This window comes from Rutilus rutilus, assembly GCF_951802725.1.
Source record: "Rutilus rutilus genome assembly, chromosome: 11".
Taxonomy (NCBI): domain Eukaryota; kingdom Metazoa; phylum Chordata; class Actinopteri; order Cypriniformes; family Leuciscidae; genus Rutilus; species Rutilus rutilus.
Genome location: NC_140216.1, coordinates 28,943,310 through 28,962,296, shown reverse-complemented (window position 1 = coordinate 28,962,296; position 18,987 = coordinate 28,943,310). Strand labels below are relative to the sequence as shown.

General features: G+C 38.8%; 1 protein-coding gene across 3 annotated transcripts in view; it reads left to right on the top strand.

The window, feature by feature from the left end:
• Positions 1 to 533: 533 nt before the first annotated feature.
• Positions 534 to 18,987, top strand: part of pleca (plectin a) — a gene marked incomplete at its 3' end in the record, with an annotated part of 109,545 nt that continues 91,091 nt past the window's right edge. For all 3 annotated transcript variants that reach the window (XM_084423346.1, XM_084423345.1, XM_084423338.1), the window contains exons 1-4: positions 534 to 724; positions 1,587 to 1,624; positions 5,273 to 5,566; positions 12,491 to 12,686. In XM_084423346.1, the coding sequence (XP_084279472.1) occupies positions 568 to 724; positions 1,587 to 1,624; positions 5,273 to 5,566; positions 12,491 to 12,686 (685 nt within the window). In that variant the 5' untranslated portion in view covers positions 534 to 567. The remainder of the gene's footprint in view (positions 725 to 1,586; positions 1,625 to 5,272; positions 5,567 to 12,490; positions 12,687 to 18,987) is intronic.

Genomic DNA, 18,987 nt, shown 5'->3' with positions numbered 1-18,987 from the left:
TATTACGAATATAGTAAGCCTTAAAAGTGAAGTCACACTTAAAAATGCAAATTCTAGAGACCTTTTCTCAGAACTAACTTCACTTTTCTCAGCCATTTTAGCAATGACTAAAGTCTTTTTTGAGTAGATGTATGTAATCATTTCCCCTCAAGATCTTTTTTTATAAGTGTGACAAGTGTCCAAATACATTTTGAGGTCTGTGTTTACATTAACTACATCTATGTTCTCTGTGTTTGTACACGCACTCCTTGTGCATGAACTATGTTGTCGCTTTAAACCGCCTCGGGTGCATTTCTCTGCTCCTACCTACCATTAACCAACAGGTCTCGGAGCCTGAGTGAATTGAGGGTGTGTGTGAGTGAGAGATGTTTTGCCCTGGGAGTGGCTGCTGGATATTCCAGGCAGGGTTGCGAGTGCCGTACACACTCGTATACGCACTCCTCCAGAGCTGACGTGGGCTGTGGCCTTAAACAGCTGTTGCCCATCTGCCACTGAGAAGCAGCCACAGGAGCTAGACGAGAGGAAAGAGGGAGTAGGCAGAGAGGGAAAAGGGAAAAGTGGCTAAGAATGGACGCGCTGCAGGATTGGGCCCTGGAGTACCCGGCTCTGGCCCGGCTGCTCTGGGTGTTCGTGCTGGTTTTGGCCACCGTCCTGGTCTGGAGCTTGTTCTTCTGTTGCTGGAGTAACCAAAGCTCCACCTCCCCTCTGGAAGGATATCTCTCAGGTAATACAGCTGCTTTTATTCTCACTCAGCTGATCTGGAATCAGTTCTTACTGATGTTCTTCAGCTATTTCCAGATAAGAAGGAATTCCAGACTGTTTGAGGAAGTAAAAAAAGTGTTTAAAGTGGAAACAATGCTGCTTTTTCATGACTGGCTGCATTCAGTGGGCACAGGATGCTAAAGTGCTTGAGTTGTGTGTTCACTCTTACTTGACGTCATCTGAAGGGGCGTTCTGAATCCTCAAATCACGGTTTACTATTTTTCAAGCATTATCCCTAAATTATATGTTTCCTGGGATGTTACGCAATGGCAGCCTTTGCAGATTTTGGCTATTTCCAAACCAAGATCACTCATTGCTTTAAAAAGACCCACTTGGGAAAGACCACAAAGCAATTGTTGTTAAATCAGATGTATAATTGTAGCCTTCAGTGAAGACTGTCAGCAATGTATTATTTGAATAAATGAAACCCATTCCTGTAGATTTTCACAAATGTAGCAGCCCAGAAACATTGAGGGTCTGACATGCATTTGAGCTTGAAAGAGTGAAGAATCAGTTCACATAACTTGACTATTTCTTTCTGAGGTTTGGGTTTAAGGTTCAAACAGGCATAACTTGCTGTTTGAGTGATTACTGTGACAGGAGTTTTGACAGCTGGACACAAACTTAACCTACTGTTCATACAAATACACAAACCTCCTCATGTGTATGTACTGAAATGTTTCAATCAATATCATGCCACACAGTTGAGAAGCTTTTGTCATTATTCATTTGTAATCAGTACTTCAGTTAGCCAGAGCTCATAGAGTTTAATATTCTCCACAGGAGCTTCCTTTATGTAATTTAATTCTGTGTTTCTGTTTCAGCCATGGAGAAAAAGTCAAAGACAAAACACCAGAGCCAGGTACGTCATCAATCTATTACCATGTTAATGATGCCGATATGATGTTTGTCTTAAAGGGAAAGTTCACCCAAAAATGAAAATTCTGTCATTTATTATCACTCACCCTCATGTCGGTCCAAACCCGTAAGTCTTTCGTTCATCTTCGGAACGCGAATTAAGATCTTTCTGATGAAATCTGAGAGTTTTCTGTCCCTCCATTGACAGTTACATAACTACCACTTTGATGCTTAAAAAAGTTCATAAAGATATCGTAAAACTAATCATTAGGAATTCAGCGGTTTAGTCAAAATTTTCTGAAAAGACGATCGCTTTATATGATAAACAGATTTAATTTAGGCTTTTATTCACATATACTCATTGATCAGCGATCATAAACAGAAGCTCAACTGAACCGGCTTGGCGCGTGAGGACAAACCTCACTGGTTCTTGCAGAAGCTCAAACATGCTGCATAACACAAGAACAAACCTCATTGGTTCATGCGGAAGCTCAAACGTGCTGCGTAACACGAGAATGGACCTCATTGGTTCTTGTAGAAGCTCAAATGTGCTGCGCAACACACGAGAATGAACCTCATTGGTTCTTGCTGAAGCTCAAACTTGCTGTGTAACTCGAGAATGAACCTCATTGGTTCTTGCTGAAGCTCAAACTTGCTGTGTAACATGAGAATGAACCTCATTGGATCTTACTGAAGCTCAAACGTGCTGCATAACACACGAGAATGAACCTCATTGGTTCTTGCTGAAGCTCAAACTTGCTGTGTAACTCGAGAATGAACCTCATTGGTTCTTGCTGAAGCTCAAACTTGCTGTGTAACTCGAGAATGAACCTCATTGGTTCTTGCTGAAGCTCAAACTTGCTGTGTAACTCGAGAATGAACCTCATTGGTTCTTGCTGAAGCTCAAACTTGCTGTGTAACATGAGAATGAACCTCATTGGATCTTACTGAAGCTCAAACGTGCTGCGCAACACGAGAAAGAACCTCATTGGTTCTTGCGGAATCTGAAACATTCTGCATTACGCGAGAATGAACCTCATTGGTTCTTGCAAAAGCTCACACATGCTGCATAACACAAGAATTAACCTCATTGGTTCTTGCGGAAGCTCAAACGTGCTGTGTAACAGGAGAATGAACCTCATTGGTTCTCATATTATGTCAAGCGAATATGCATGAGCTTCCGTTTACCACAACTGATGTGTAAGTTGATGAATGTTTATATGTGAATAAAAACCTTAATTCAAGTGTCGTTTCAGAAAATTTGGACTAAACTGCTCAATTCATATGGATTAGTTTTACGATATCTATGAACTTTTTGAAGCATCAAAGTAACAGAAAGCTCTCAGATTTCACCTAAAGATCTTCATTTGTGTTCCAAAGATGAACAAAAGTCTTATGGGTTTGGAACGACATGAGGATGAGTAATTAATGACAGAATTTGAACTATCCCTTTAAGTGCATTAGTTTTCAAGACAATTATTAGGAAGAGTATTGGTTTACTTTAGAGTTAAAGCATACTTGCACTGGATGTGCTGTTTTCAGCCTCATGTAGCCACGTAATCTTCTCATAAATGAAACACCTGCGATTCAACAACTTCCTGATGCACTTGCATTCATGTAAAGTAGCCTTGTTAACAGCTTTGGATGAGTAAGGGCAAAACACACAAGATACAGTACCTTCAATGCCCTGAAGATGGTGATATTGCTTCTTTTGTAATAGAAATAAACTGCTGCAGAAAAAGTTAGGTGCCATGCAAAATGTGTAATTACAAATGTAATCAAGTAAAGTTGAGTAAAAGTGGCTAATATATTTGATACTGAAAGTACAAAGAAGCCATAAATATACTTAAGTGCAGTAACTAATTACATTTACTCAGATACTTTACACCACGCTACTGTTTAAATAGTAATATTAGCATGCTAGTATGTCATTTCAAACATCTCTAGTGATCATACTTTTTACCCAGCAGCCTCTAGAGGCCAGTATTGTAAAACAAGCCATGATGACATTTTAAATGGCATTTTCAGCTACTTTTCAGAGATCCAAAAAGTTATTATGTGGCAAAATACTCTGCCACACACTAGAATTGTTTGTGGTTAAATATGCTGGTAAATGATTTGATATGCAAGTAAAACATCTCAGAACCTCACAGTTTACTTGATATATGGATACACACAGTAGAAAACAGCTCAGCATTCTTCCGTATGGTTTACAAAATATGAGTACATATTAATTGATGTATATGGCATAGATTATTGAGTCTATGGATCAGTCGTCAGTGCAGGTTTGTTGTGTTCATGCTGGTTTGATAGACTGCCGGACAGAGATTGTCTGTGATAGCTCTGTCTGCATGAATGGAGACACTTTGTCTCTGCTCACTGTTATAGGACAACAAAAGGCTGTTTCCTCCCCTGTTCTCCAAGTGGACAGAGAGAAAAACAGATCCAAATGTCATTATCTCTCAGCCTGAGAGAAAAGGAAAGTTTATGAATTAGATTTATTTGTGCAATTTACGGAACAGATGGTCAAACAATTTAAGGTCATAATAATTTATTCTGGATACCGCAATATCCTGGATTGAGTTTTTTTTTTTTTAAAAATTTTACTTTTATTTTCCAATACAATTTCTTGCATTTTTGTGTGGATTCGGAAATCTAATACCTTGCAGATACAGTAGCACCAAAAAGGAATTAAATACTTAAAATATTGTATGAATTAGATTTTTAAAAACAAGCGCACTAAGTGGTTTATATATTACGTACATGCTCTAATGTTATTGGTTAAAAATAAAGCAAAATGGCTCCGAAAAGTAAAGTTAGTTCTGAGAAAACTTGCATCATTTGTGTGCAGATGCTGCTTGGTTTGATATATTTTATCTAATATGACGACGTTCATATATTTTAAATTAAGAAATTAAGTTTCCAAATACTTTTTGGTGGCTGTACTTTTTTTTTTTTTTTTTTTTTTTTGCCCCATAATAAAACTGCCACTTTGGTTCCTGCATTTGCATTTGTCTATGACGTCAATATTATCATTCTCCTCCTTTGGTTTTTAAATGGTGTTAATTTAGTGCTCTAATTAGTTTTAAGTTTGAGGACGTGAATATGTATATATATATATATATATAACTCAAATGGCGAGAACAATATAAGCAATCAAACCAACAATAGGGCAACAGTAATGTAAGTGCTGTGAATAGTCTTTGTAGCTTTTCTAAGTCATGTGAGGGTGTATGTTAAATCATTGCAAATGTAAGTGCTACGTACAAACACTAAAATCTCATTTGGTAATGGACATTGGATAATTAAAAAGCCTTGATTCAGGGCTTGAAACTGTGAATGATGTTCTTGTACCTGCGTGGATGATGTAAAAAGTGATTTGACTAACAGAAATGGCCTTTTAATTGTGTACCTGACAGATTCAATCACACTCACAGCCTGTTGAATAAGGACTCCTTTGTGTGATCCAGGCAGTGGGAGTCAGAAATAGCCGAACATTCTCTAAACCCTTTGTTCCCTTTTCAGGATTATCTTATATGACCACTTGGATCCATCTAAAGTCCCCTTTACCTGCATATATTTGGAAGGTGGTTCTTGTTGCAGGTTTTATTACAGCGCGCAAATGAATACACTGATTTCACTGTTTTTTCAGCGGAAGAAGAAGCCGAAAGACAAGAGTGTCTCTGCGGCTTTGCTAAATGAGGGGATCGTCGGGGTGATCAAACTGGCAACCCCTCTGTCTCAAGAGAAACAGAAGAAGAAGGAGAAGGAAAAACACGGGAAAAAGACAGAGGAAGAGGAAGGAAAGGATGAGAAGGAAGGAAAGGATGAGAAGGAGGAGGAAGGGAAAGGAGAGAAGCCCTCTACAACAGTGAGGAAAAGAAACAAACGGCACCTGAAAGTCACCATCGCACCTGGTACCGTGATTTCAGCATCTGCTGACCAGGTGAGATCAGGCTTAAGTCATATAGAAAGACAATAGGAAAATTCCTTTTGGCTTATATTGTAGTATCATTTTCTGATGCCGATCTTCCTCACATTAATTAAACTTTCATTAATTAACTTGCATACAGTCAGACATAAACAGAAGCTCAACTGTACATGCTTGATGTGCAAGAACTCATTGGTTCTTGCGGAAGCTCAAACGTGCCGCATAACACACGAGAATGAACCTCATTGTTTCTCATATGTCAAGCAAACATGCTTGAGCTTCCGTTTACCACAAGTAATGGGTAAGTTGATGAATAAAAGCCTAAATTCATTCTGTTCATCATATAAAAGCCATCGTGTCTCTTCAGAAAATTTGGACTAAACCGCTCAATTCATATGGATTCGGTTTTTTTTAAATCTCTTTATGAACTTTTTGAAGCGTCAAAGTGGTACTGTAGTTGCATAGCTGACTATGGAGGGACAGAAATATCTCAGATTTCATCAAAAAGATCTTCATTTGTGTTCCAAAGATGAATGAAAATCTTGCAGGTTTGGAAGAGTGTTACTCTTTCGCCGTAAATCGATGCGTACAGCCGTCTAAAGTAGGGCTGCGCGATTTGGGGAAAATTTCATATTGCGATAATAGAGGTCAATATTGCGATATAATAAACAAATGGTTTCATGAGTCAACTTGCTTGGTTCTCAAGGAAAATAAATGCACAGATTAGTAATAATCTGCCTAAAGAAAAAAGTTCTTTAGTCAAGACAAGAGCAGTGAGTGGCTACTGTGTAGGCTACTGTCCCTTTAAGACCTGCCGCTGCTGTCAGAGACGCGGATCTCACACGCGCCTCACAAGTCATCACAACTCTTCACAGTTCATCATAAGACTACTCTTATGTTATGAAGATACTCGACAAAAAGACATTTTGGCACAATTTTGTGTGTTATTGTTCGTTCAAGCTCGAAAGAGAACTTTATTCTGGCATGCTGTTTTGTGCGCGCGCACGATATTAGCGTGGGTCTTATTAGTGTGTGTCACAGTCAGGACATTCACAGGCAGCGCGTTCATTTTGGCATACATGTGTGTTCGTTCTACCGCTAAAGAGAACTTGATACTGGCGCGCGTCTATCTGTGGCTCGTGTGTGTGTGTGTGTGTGTCAGGAGGACATTCACAGGCAGCGCGTTCATTTTGGCATACATGTGTGTTTGTTCTACCGCGAAAGAGAACTTGATACTGGCGCGCTGTCTGTGCGATACTGGCGCGCTTCTATCTGTGGCTCGTGTCCTGTGTATGTGTGTGTGTCAGGAGGACATTCACTGACAGCGTGTTCTTTTTTGTCTTATCGCGCATGAATGGTTTAAAAGCATTTGCATGAATAGCGGGATCATGTAACACTAGCCAAAGGATGCCACAAATTAACAGATGCTGCGTTAATTGAGCTAATTTGTTTATTTAATATAAAATCGCAGCATTTTGCATCATATAATCGCGTAGGCTTGACATCGCGATTGCGATACGATTAATCGTGCAGCACTAGTCTAAAGTTATTTTAGCCAATCAATTTTTAAATATGGATATTTTTCTTACACAAACGCCATCGCTTCACTTCAGAAGGCCTTTATTCACCCCTGGAGCCACATGGAGCACTTTTATCATGGATGGATGCACTTTGATGAACTTCTATTCACTGCCATTATAAAGCTTGGAAGAGCCAGGACTTTTTTAATATAACTCCGATTATATTCAACTGAAAGAAGAATGTCAAATACACTTAGAATAGCTTGAAGAGGGTGAGTAAATCATGGGCTAATTTTCATTTTTGGGTGAACTATCCCTTTAATAGCCTTTTATTTACATTACATCTATGAACCATGATTTGCCACTTGATATTGTTGATTGGTTGCAACTGGCATTAGGGGGAGGGACATTCTCATTCTATAGAGCATTTAATGAGACAAATTTTCAACAAAAATGAAATGCGGTGCTGCATTCAAGATGAGTCATGTAAAAGCATTGAAGTTAGTCTTGTTAGTTAAAAAAAAAAAGCATCTGTTAAATTGATAAATGCAAGTGAAATTCATGAAATGTTTAGTAGCTTATTCTGTATTTTGTCTCACCCAACAGCTTCAAACATAGTAAAATACTCATTTGTACCCCTAATGAAGTGCACTAGACGGTTAATTTTAGTGTTCATTGTGCACAATAGGCTGAAGCTGGCACTGAGACTGGTGCTGTGTTAAATAGCAGCCCCTCCCTCAACTGACCCATGCCAATGGCAACAGCTATCCTTTTTTTTTCTAACAAGCCATTGAGCGGTATAAAAGCTTCTGTTATATAAGATGTTGTCAAGCCTGAGCTCGGTTATTTGCTTGCAAAATGCGATGAGACTGCTAGAAACTGTAAAACCAATGCCTTTAATGCAGCTGCATATGTATGTGAAAGAATGATTCAGGATTTCATACAAAGACATGTAATGTGGCATAAACATTTAAGGCCCCATAGATTCCATGGAGATATTTGATTATATTGATAATGAAACTAGAACACCTGTCACTGATTAAGGTTATTCACTACAGTGATTGTATCATGGTTAAGAAGTTGTGAGGCCTACAAAACCCCTTAACCGTGGTAAAATCACTACAACCAACAATATTGTGTGACTGATTGCTTTAATTTATCATGTTAAAGTAAAAACTAAAAACTAAAAACTAATTATTACAAAAATAATGCACACCTGAGGTGGTAATCGCGGAGTGGCCGTTACACCTCGGTGTTCATTACTTTTCAATAATTCAACGGCGCGGAGTGAATTATACCGCTTAGGCTATACTACGGTTACTACACCTCAATATGTTCAGATTATGTATTTCGTGACATTTGTCAAGTTTTTGTCCTTAAAATGCTATGTAGGACTAATTTCTTACGCATCTAATCTCGCGCCTAATTTCAAACTGTCATTTTAGAGCTATTAACGGAGGCTTGAGCCACTGATAGCAGACTATTGCAGTTATTAATGCAGTAGAGAGAGAGAGAGAGATTAAGTGTACAGTATGTGATTTTCCTGAGTTTGTGTGTCTCTCAACAGTGTTTGGCAGCAGTGTCTCTACTAATAGCGAAACTGTAAGTTTATCTGCTTCAAAGACAGCACTGATATTACCTCGCTAAAGAGAAATGTCATGTAGCTTGTTAAACTATTTTACTGATAAAATCGTCAGAGCAGCGCTGACAACACGTTTCTGTGAGAGTGTGTGTCCGTACTGGTTTGACTGAGAGAGCAAGAGAGTGCTTTCATAATGCAATTTTATTTTGTCGCAAAATTGCTTACTATATTTATTTGCTTGGTCAGTGTCCTTGTGGGTTTTGGTTCTTTTGCTGTAAGGTATGGAAGCTTTTTTCCGCCACAGAGTAAAACATTAAGATGTTTGCGACATTAAGATGTTTGCCTTCAGAACTGCCTTAATTCTACGTGGCATTGATTCAACAAGGTGCTGAAAGCATTCTTTAGAAATGTTGGCCCATATTGATAGGATAGCATCTTGCAGTTGATGGAGATTTGTGGGATGCACATCCAGGGCACGAAGCTCCCGTTCCACCACATCCCAAAGATGCTCTATTGGGTTGAGATCTGGTGACTGTGGGGGCCATTTTAGTACAGTGAACTCATTGTCATGTTCAAGAAACCAATTTGAAATGATTCGAGCTTTGTGACATGGTGCATTATCCTGCTGGAAGTAGCCATCAGAGGATGGGTACATGGTGGTCATAAAGGGATGGACATGATCAGAAACAATGCTCAGGTAGGCCGTGGCATTTAAACGATGCCCAATTGGCACTAAGGGGCCTAAAGTGTGCCAAGAAAACATCCCCCACACCATTACACCACCACCACCAGCCTGCACAGTGGTAACAAGGCATGATGGATCCATGTTCTCATTCTGTTTACGCCAAATTCTGACTCTACCATCTGAATGTCTCAACAGAAATCGAGACTCATCAGACCAGGCAACATTTTTCCAGTCTTCAACTGTCCAATTTTGGTGAGCTCGTGCAAATTGTAGCCTCTTTTTCCTATTTGTAGTGGAGATGAGTGGTACCCGGTGGGGTCTTCTGCTGTTGTAGCCCATCCGCCTCAAGGTTGTGCGTGTTGTGGCTTCACAAATGCTTTGCTGCATACCTCGGTTGTAACGAGTGGTTATTTCAGTCAAAGTTGCTCTTCTATCAGCTTGAATCAGTCGGCCCATTCTCCTCTGACCTCTAGCATCAACAAGGCATTTTCACCCACAGGACTGCCGCATACTGGATGTTTTTCCCTTTTCACACCATTCTTTGTAAACCCTAGAAATGGTTGTGCGTGAAAATCCCAGTAACTGAGCAGATTGTGAAATACTCAGACCGGCCCGTCTGGCACCAACAACCATGCCACGCTCAAAATTGCTTAAATCACCTTTCTTTCCCATTCTGACATTCAGTTTGGAGTTCAGGAGATTGTCTTGACCAGGACCACACCCCTAAATGCATTGAAGCAACTGCCATGTGATTGGTTGATTAGATAATTGCATTAATGAGAAATTGAACAGGTGTTCCTAATAATCCTTTAGGTGAGTGTGTGTGTGTGTGTGTATATATATATATATATACACAAGGTAACACTTTAGTTTTAACTAACATTAAATGGATTTAAAAAAAAACATTGATTCCTAAAATAGAAGCTGTAATTATGAATTACTTTTTACTTGTATTTCCTTAGGAATCGAACCTATGACCTTGCCATTGCTAGTGGGATGCTTTACCACTTAGTTATGCTTCATGTTTCTTTTGTAACTCAATTTGCATGGATATTGAAGCAATATCTAGTAACAAATTCCTATTACAACTTTTTTATTCAAATGTTTCAGTCACTTTTGAGGGGGTAGTTAGGGTGCATTACTTTGGGTCACACAACTGTGTATAGTTTATCAAACAGAGGAGCATTTGTTCATGGGGAAGCAATAAACTCTCCCCCACATAAATAGATCAAATCTATCGTTGCATTGTGCAAAACACCCAGTGACATTCCACCATTGTGTGGAACTGAAGCACTATAGGGGGAACACGAAGTTAGATCAGATCATAGATCACCTTTCCCCTCTCGAGCAGTGATCATCCACAGCATTTTGCACCGTCATCTCCACGGACAAACAACACCAGAGAGAGCATCCAGCGGTAAAAAAAAAATCACTTGACATTCATAACTAGGGCGCGTTCGTGCTGGATTCATCCACGGTAAGTTCCACTATGCAGGTACATTTCTCCTTATCGCTGCATCTTGCAGTCAGGCTGCTTCACTGAATATGCGTTATTCGCCGGCGGGACGCTGTAAGTTTGGCATCGTTAAAACCGGAACGTTACATGGACACACTGACATTGCCGTGTTGACAGATCAGAGGGGAGGGTGAACAGCTGGTTGTAAAGAGACGCGGTACCGTTATAAAGCAGTTGTTTAAAGGATGCACGGTGCGTTTGCCGCATCGTTGAATCTGCTGAGCAATGATGATGAGAATATTTCTGCGCGCGATGATGATATGCGCCTCTGCAACGCGCTGACATTTTTATAACAACGGTTAAATTTACAGCGCACGTGAAACGTAAACAAAGATAGGGGTTTCTGTCAGTATAATAAGATGATTTGAAAGTCGTTAGTAGTGCGTTTGTTCTGGTCGTAGGTCGAACATGACAGTGTCCGTGTTATAATGTAGGCTAAATATCGATAATTCAGTGGTAAACACGTACCAAACGTGTAAATTAGTGGACACACAAACTCATTATTTTCTAGTATAGCCTAATAGTTGTCCAAACTATATAAAACAAATGGTGTGTGGGGGTGTTTAATTTATGTATAGGCCTACATTTTAAAATTTGGGTCAGTATATGTTTTTCTTAAATGTTTTTGAAAAAAAGGTCAAAAGCATTTATTTGAAATATAAATCTTTTGTAATGTTATTGTTGTTAGTAATTTAATGTTGCAATGCAGTCCTTGCTGAATGAAAATGTCCATTAGGCTACTTTAAAAAATAATCTCAGGCTATTCTGTAATGACATTATTTATGAAAAAAACTAAACAAATACATCACAGTTTTTTACATAAATTCATGCATAGGCAGAAAGCAATAATTTTAGGCATTTAAGCAAATGTTTTTAAGATCATGTAGAACATAAATTCATTAATAAAATGTATGTCCAAACTTTTGACTGGTATAGTTTATTTTAAAGTAACATGCATTACCATCTAATACAAGAATAGAAGAATGTGCCGGGAATATTTAGCAAAAGAAAAAATGTAGGTCCAGTCTTTTCACATTCACTACAGGACAACCAAGGTCACAGATGTTGTGCCAGCTGACTTTGTAACCTCTCTAAATCACCGCCCTGCATTTTTACTCCTGTCTGAAGTCTATTCAGATACACTACTAACAATAATGACATTCTTCCTCAGGGGCCACTGCAACATGCTCTTAACAACACCTTCATGTTGCCTTAGTAACTTCTGAGTAATCAATTACCCTCAAATCAGTCTCCGACAAGGTTTTCCGCCCTCTTCAGGAAAGCGAGCAGAAACTTCCCGATTTCTTGTTTAATTAACATTGATTATATTCAGACTACAAGCCACTTTCACAGGTTGAAATGCTGTTCCATACTGTTAAATAGCAATATACAAAATTATTTATTTATTGCGCTGTTATGGTGTAGTCTCTTAAGATTTTATTAATAAATATTAAATATTATTAAACATACTGTGATATGCTAGTTTGTAGTGTCTTCCAGTGACCCTAAACAGCCAGCAGCTGTCCAAAGACGTGCTCCAAAATGTAGAACTGAAACCTCTATATCCTCTCGAGGAGTGCCAGCTCTCTGCTGTTGCATTGTGTACTAATGTCGAATCACCTCTAACACTGTTCAGGTCATGTCGTCAGGGGGTCGCCGGCGGATACTGGAGCGGTCTGCATCGGAGGAGAGTGCGAGTGACCTGAGCTCCTCACCTTTTCCCGGAGACACCTTACCATGGAACCTCCCTAAACACCAGCGCGTCAAACGCTCCAAATCTGCCTCCGGAGATGTCCTGGACGCTGCAGAGAGAGCGGTCATCCGTATTGCAGGTATGGTTTTGACATTTTAAGCCAAGAAACTTGAAACGACATGAGTTTAATTAGTTTTAAGGAGTCTTGATTTTGTCTTGATTCTTTTTGGGGGGGTCTACTAGGTTTTCATGCTTGAATGTTCAAAAACATCTTCCACATATTTTAGCAGCACCTCTTTTCCCAGTCTGACTCTGTCAGTAATGCTCTGTTTAGTTCATGTCTCTATGAAGCCCCTCCCTCCGAAAAGCGCAATGCACTCGGATTGGTCATCAGTACCCAGTATGTTGTGATTGGTCAACCTCTTCGAGCATGTTTCGGAAATGTCACACTCCTTACCATAACCGTGTGTTTCAACACACCACTAGCACAACTCAACCAGGCCTCACCTCTTTTTCTTGCATATGGCTTGAATGGGAATTTTTTAAATGAGGAATATTGTGACGTGTATGTTCCGGGAAGAAAACTCAAGGCTACAATTGAGGCGTTTCAGGGAATTCAGAAAACAGTGCTTACTGATTTAGAGAATAACTCTGTTTGGAGTGGGCTGTGCTTTGTAACTTTGCAGTCCTTTTTCATGCTCAAACAGCAATATTACACTATGAAGAAAGTTGAAAGTATAAAACAGCATTATAGGTCATCTGTGTTTTTTAGATGCAGCAAAAAGCCACTTGCAAGTTTCAACTATACCATAATCTACTATAATCTGAAGCACAGCTCACACAGAAGTCACTTTCAAACCAAGCATCTTTCTACTGGTAAACGCAGCAAATCTGCATGACCAACTTAAACCCGTTTCGAAATCAATGCAAAATTCCCAATCACTGACCTTTGCAAGTGAAAATTCACAGAACAATTGTAAATGTTTGTAAAACACACCTTAGCCAGAGTACATGGCGACCTTTTGAATTGCAGTCTATGGAGAAAGATGCTCTTCACTGCAAGGTGATACAGTGTACCTTGATACCTTTTTAAATCACACAGAAATGACAGCATAATTTGACATGACACATTATCCAGAAAGTCGTTTTAAATTTGTCTGTAATTCTGCCGGTTGCTTTTACATCTAGACATCTATATCTAGCTTTTACATTTAACCATATAGTCAGTTACTCAAAAATATTTACAGATGGATAAAAAGTGGCAGAGGATTCACTAACTGTATTTGCCTGTGGGCTTAAATGTGTTAGCGTAGACAAATACAGTGTTTTGTATCATACACACAAGCCTAGAGTCCAGTATGCACAAGGAGTATTACTTGCTTGGCAGGTGTCTGATGTGCCGTTGAAGTTCCGTATAAAAGACTTGCTTCTGGTTGCTTAAAAATAGCTTTTTCCTGTGTGTGAGTCATTAGATAGAGAACTACCAAACCTTTTCAGGATATTGTTAACTATTGGCTTGGAAGGGGGGAGAAAAAAACACCCCTGGCATTCTGGATGTCCTGTACTTGCAGGTTGTATATTCAAGTAGAACATTTATTTCAGAAAAGCACATTCAGAGGCATGTTACAGTCTGCTGTTTTTGTTCATTAAAAAGCTGCTTGTCTGGTAACCCTGCAGTAAGTCTGTTTCCTATGTGACCCTGCCATGCTGCAATAGGTCTGATGCAGCAGTTATTCTGTGTGTGAGTTCGTAACACACCATACACACTCACACAATATTAGGCAAGGGTGTGGTCGGAAGACTGCAGTGCTCTTATCTCGTATAGTTCCTCTGATCTGCATCATGCACGCGTGTAGGGAAGATTCTGACACTATTAAGCAGCTTATTGCATTCCTCCTTTGTGCCATAAATCTATAATATAAGTGGAGGATTTTCAGTTGCACTTTATTTTAAGGTGTCATTGTTACAGTGTAATTATATATTTAAGTACTGAGTAATATAAAACTACATGTTCTTACTATAGGGTTAGGGTAGAACTAGGGTTTGGTTGAGGGTTAGTTGCATAATTTACCGTTATTACTATTGTAAGTACATGTAATACAAGGACACTGTAAAATAAAGTGTTACCGAATTTTCTTCTGATTCACTGACATGTTTATCATACTGTGGAAGGCAGGATGCTGATGTATAGTCTGGATGAACCATATCCATTCTTTCATACGTAGATGAGTGTTTTGAGATTGTTTCAGGAAACTTTAAAGCATTTAACGTTTGTGCATTTGGCTCACATTTTTCCAAAGTGACTTTCAGTGCATTAAGGGTTGGCATTTAATCTTTCCACGACTTTTGTGTTGCTAGTGCCTGCCTTGCTCTACCAGAGTTTCTTTTTTTCTTGTAGACATGACCATGTTTCTAGTAATAATCACATTTATCCACAAAGTAGATTACCACAGGATGTTTTGATAATATTCCAAGTTTGATCTGCACTTGGCTGCCATCCTGTGGTAGTAAGTTGTTGCTGTGGAAATTAGTGAGTCAGCATATCTGCTTGCTCAGCTCATTTAAATTCATTGTAGAGCTGCACAATTATGACAAATGCTTTCCTTGACATTGTAATCACAATTATTAATATTGATTAAATTAATCATAGTAGCCTTTATTCTAACCTCAATTTTTTTTTTCAGATATTGTCAAGACATGCATCCATTTTTGGGATAGACTTGGAACACTTAAAAAAAATAAAAAAAAAATAAAAAAATTAGATTTATCATGCTGAAATGCATGATACTTTGCATCTGAGTCTGAATTCACAAATTTAATTTGTGACTCTTAGCTCCTTATATTTTTAACTCCAGATCTGAAGTTTCTGACCTGCCGTCCCATTGCAGGGGTCAGGTTTCACACAGTTGCCTCTGGCTAGTTTGAGCCCTGCAGAATGCTCTAGAATGTCTGGAATTTTATTTGTGTAGACACCAGAGAAAGGTTTGAGGGGTGATTTTTATGAGTTTCATGGAAAGGCAAGCATAACACACTCTGACACTGAACTGGCAGGATGACAGGGAGTTATAGTTACCAGACACAATATAGTAAATCCAACCCAAGGCATTATATTATATTATATTATATTATATTATATTATATTATATTATATTATATTATATTATATTATATTATATTATATTATATGATTGTGATATTTTTCATGTATATTTTGTATGCATTTTTATTTTCAGTAGTATAGTTAAAATAGTCTTTTTAAAATGCAAACTTATGCTTTCTCTCCTGTTTTAATAATGCCTATGAGGTGTTGAGGGATGGAATTCAGGATATGAACTTCAACACATCCAATTTTTCCTTCGTACCATGCACAGCACAAACTGATTATCAGTTACTCCTCACTGGAACTACTGGCATGTAGGAGATCTCCAGACGATTGCATTTAGGATTTATGTCATTAATTAAGAATTCAACCAACCCACGCAAGTGTATTGCAACATGATGTATCTGCTATAAGAAGCTTGTATTATTTTATTTATTTTTTTATTTGCTGCTGAAAAATGTCAGATGGTTGTCTCCAAAAAAATGTCTTGGGAAAATCTGTAACCTTTTAGACGGCACACCATGAATCAATTATTCATGATTAACTATAAATAGCGTACTGAAGTTGATTCCACATTCTTCCAGACCTCAAAAAATCCAGTGAATTATTCACAGATATTTCTGATAGTCAAGCATCTAACTTCCCGTATCTCATTGTTATCTTTACGTTTCACACACAGATAATGTGCAAGAGTTCAGAAGCAGATCTGAGGGAAAGCAGTGGAGACTATCCGTTTTTATCTATATACCGATTTTGTGTTATAAGCTAAAGTCCAGGTTAAGTGCCTTGATTCAAGTGTATTGTTTTTTTCTTATGTTAGACAATGACAGAAAAGTAGATTGTGGCAGTTCATTCGTTCTAATGCTAAATATCTTTGAGATTTTATGTAGCCCCCAAATGTCAGTCCTACTGCAACCACATGGTGTCAGTAGTTCAAGCAAAAATATCTGAGAAATGTTTTAGATTTAAAAAATGTTTTGCTCAAACAGGGTTTCCATCAAGCATTCTTTTTACTTTAAAGTCCAATAGTTTAGACTGAGTTTGAGTGATACCGATCATGTAGACCAAGATGACAAGCTCATTAGGCCAAAAGACATTTGTCCTGGTGCTGCAGTGTAGAAACTCGAGACATTAGTGTCATGCCTTTATTGATTATCTGATTTTGAAGACATGAAAAGCTAACTGTGCTATGTCAATGTAAATGTGTAGAATTTAATGCTGCTATTCTTTGGTTCTCATGATGAACACACATGTTTTAATGTTCAGTAAGCAACCATTCGAAATACCCTGGCAACTGCATAGCAACACACTAACAAAAAATGCAATGCTTTAGTAACTGCATAGCAATGTCCTGGCAAACCAACAACACACTAGCATCATGGCGGAGAGCAGTGTTGCCAGATTGGAAATGTCCAATTATCGTACCAGAAGCTCAAAATGATTGTATTTGGAAGAAAATGATTGTGCACGAGTCAAACCTACAGAATACAGCTATTTATCTAGACCAACAACTTTTTGACAGGACCTGCAAATTACTGTAGTGCTAAATTATCAACCTGAACTGACAGGAACGTTAACTTCTGCTTGTGAGAGAGAGTCAGGGCCCTATTTTAACGATCTGAAACGCAAGTAACTTTGTGGGCGGGTCTTGGGCGCTGTTGCTATTATACCGGCGGGATAAATGACTCTTGCGCCCGACGCAAATCTAAAATGGGTTGGTCTTAAGTAGCTTCATTATTCATAGGTGTGGTTTGGGCGTAACGTGAAATAAACCAATCAGAGCGACATCTCACATTCCCTTTAAGAGCAGGCGCGCTTGTTCCATGGCGGTTTGCTATTATAACGGCGGATTTGCCAGGCGCTAGATTTATGCCTATTTTTTCACATCTTCATGGACACAACAATGATTTCCCTCGTGTGGTAATATTTTTCCTTGTAATAATGTATGATTTGCAAAAATGAAAACTGCTGCTTCTGTGTAGATGAGAGAATCAAAGTGTGTGCGCGTTGTGCCCACGCTACATTGATTATGGCCAAGCATGCGCCCTTAAAATAGCATATGAATAACATGCGCAACGCGCCACTGACTTAAGACAAGGTTTTCCCTGGTCAGTGGCGGAATTGTTTTTTAAACCTGCAAAATAGCATCAGGGAACGTTTGCGCCGGAACACGCCTCCTCTTTTTGCTGCACCGCCCCCAGGAGCGCAAATTCATTCCCTCTTCTGTAGAGGGAAAAGTCCGCTGTGCGCGGGTGCAAAATAGGAATGATACATGCGTCGGTGTACAAAGTCAATTGCGCTGGGTGCAAGATAGGGTCCTCATTCTCCACGATGATTGGCCGAAAAGACATAACATGAGATGAGATTGAAGACCTGTAATACCACGTTCTCCTCACAATCGTGACGGTAGACGTAGGATCTACAGCTAGATCAATAAGTATAGATGCCTTATGATTACAACGACCATTATTTGAAGTGTCACAATTTTCATAAATTACCATACATCGGTCAAAAATATCGTACAAATACGATAATTACAGTAGCCTACGTCTGGTAACACTGGCGGAGAGTTTTGTGCTACCAACAGTTTTCTTCAGAAAATGTAAAAATGTGGTTTATTTTTGTTTCTGCACAGATTTCAGCTGCTTTGATAAATAAACCAGCTGTTAAAGTGTGATTCGAACAGAATCTTAGTTCTTGACAGATTAATCACATACTTTATTTTCATTCCACATTTGGCAAAGGTGTTCAGAGCACATATATCAGACATGAATAAATTATTTCCGAAGAATTTATTACATGGCATCTCCAGAAAAGCAATAAAAATGAATGTATTTTCTAGAAAATATACTCCGTTCTCTTTTATGAGGGTGTGCATTCTGTGCAAAATAATCTGTATTTATTTTGACGTTTTATGGCTCCTGAAGGCCAAATATTTGCAGTAGTTTGAGAAAGAGTTTCTCAGTGACATTAAAAATGTCAAAACCTGACAAGCATTATCCAGGATATTGGAAAAGAGCTGACAGGTTGATGCATTGTGGCCACCTTGGGGATGCTCCTAACAGGGCACATCTGGTGTAGGGGATTTCTTAGGGGTGGGGTTTGCCCCCTTGAGACCGTTGGGGGTTTTTAAGATGGATGGCTGCGAACGTATAGTCGCTACCAGCTTGAATGTGTTTTTTTTTTTGTAGTTTTTTTTAGTTTTTTTTTTTTGAAAGGGGGTTTAAGGAGAGACAGCAGAACTGCATCTCACACCCACTTCATTCTTTAAAAGCTAATTGCTTTTTAAAGTGATAAAAGTTCAGTTCCTCCGCCCCATCCTCATCTCAGGAAGCTTTTC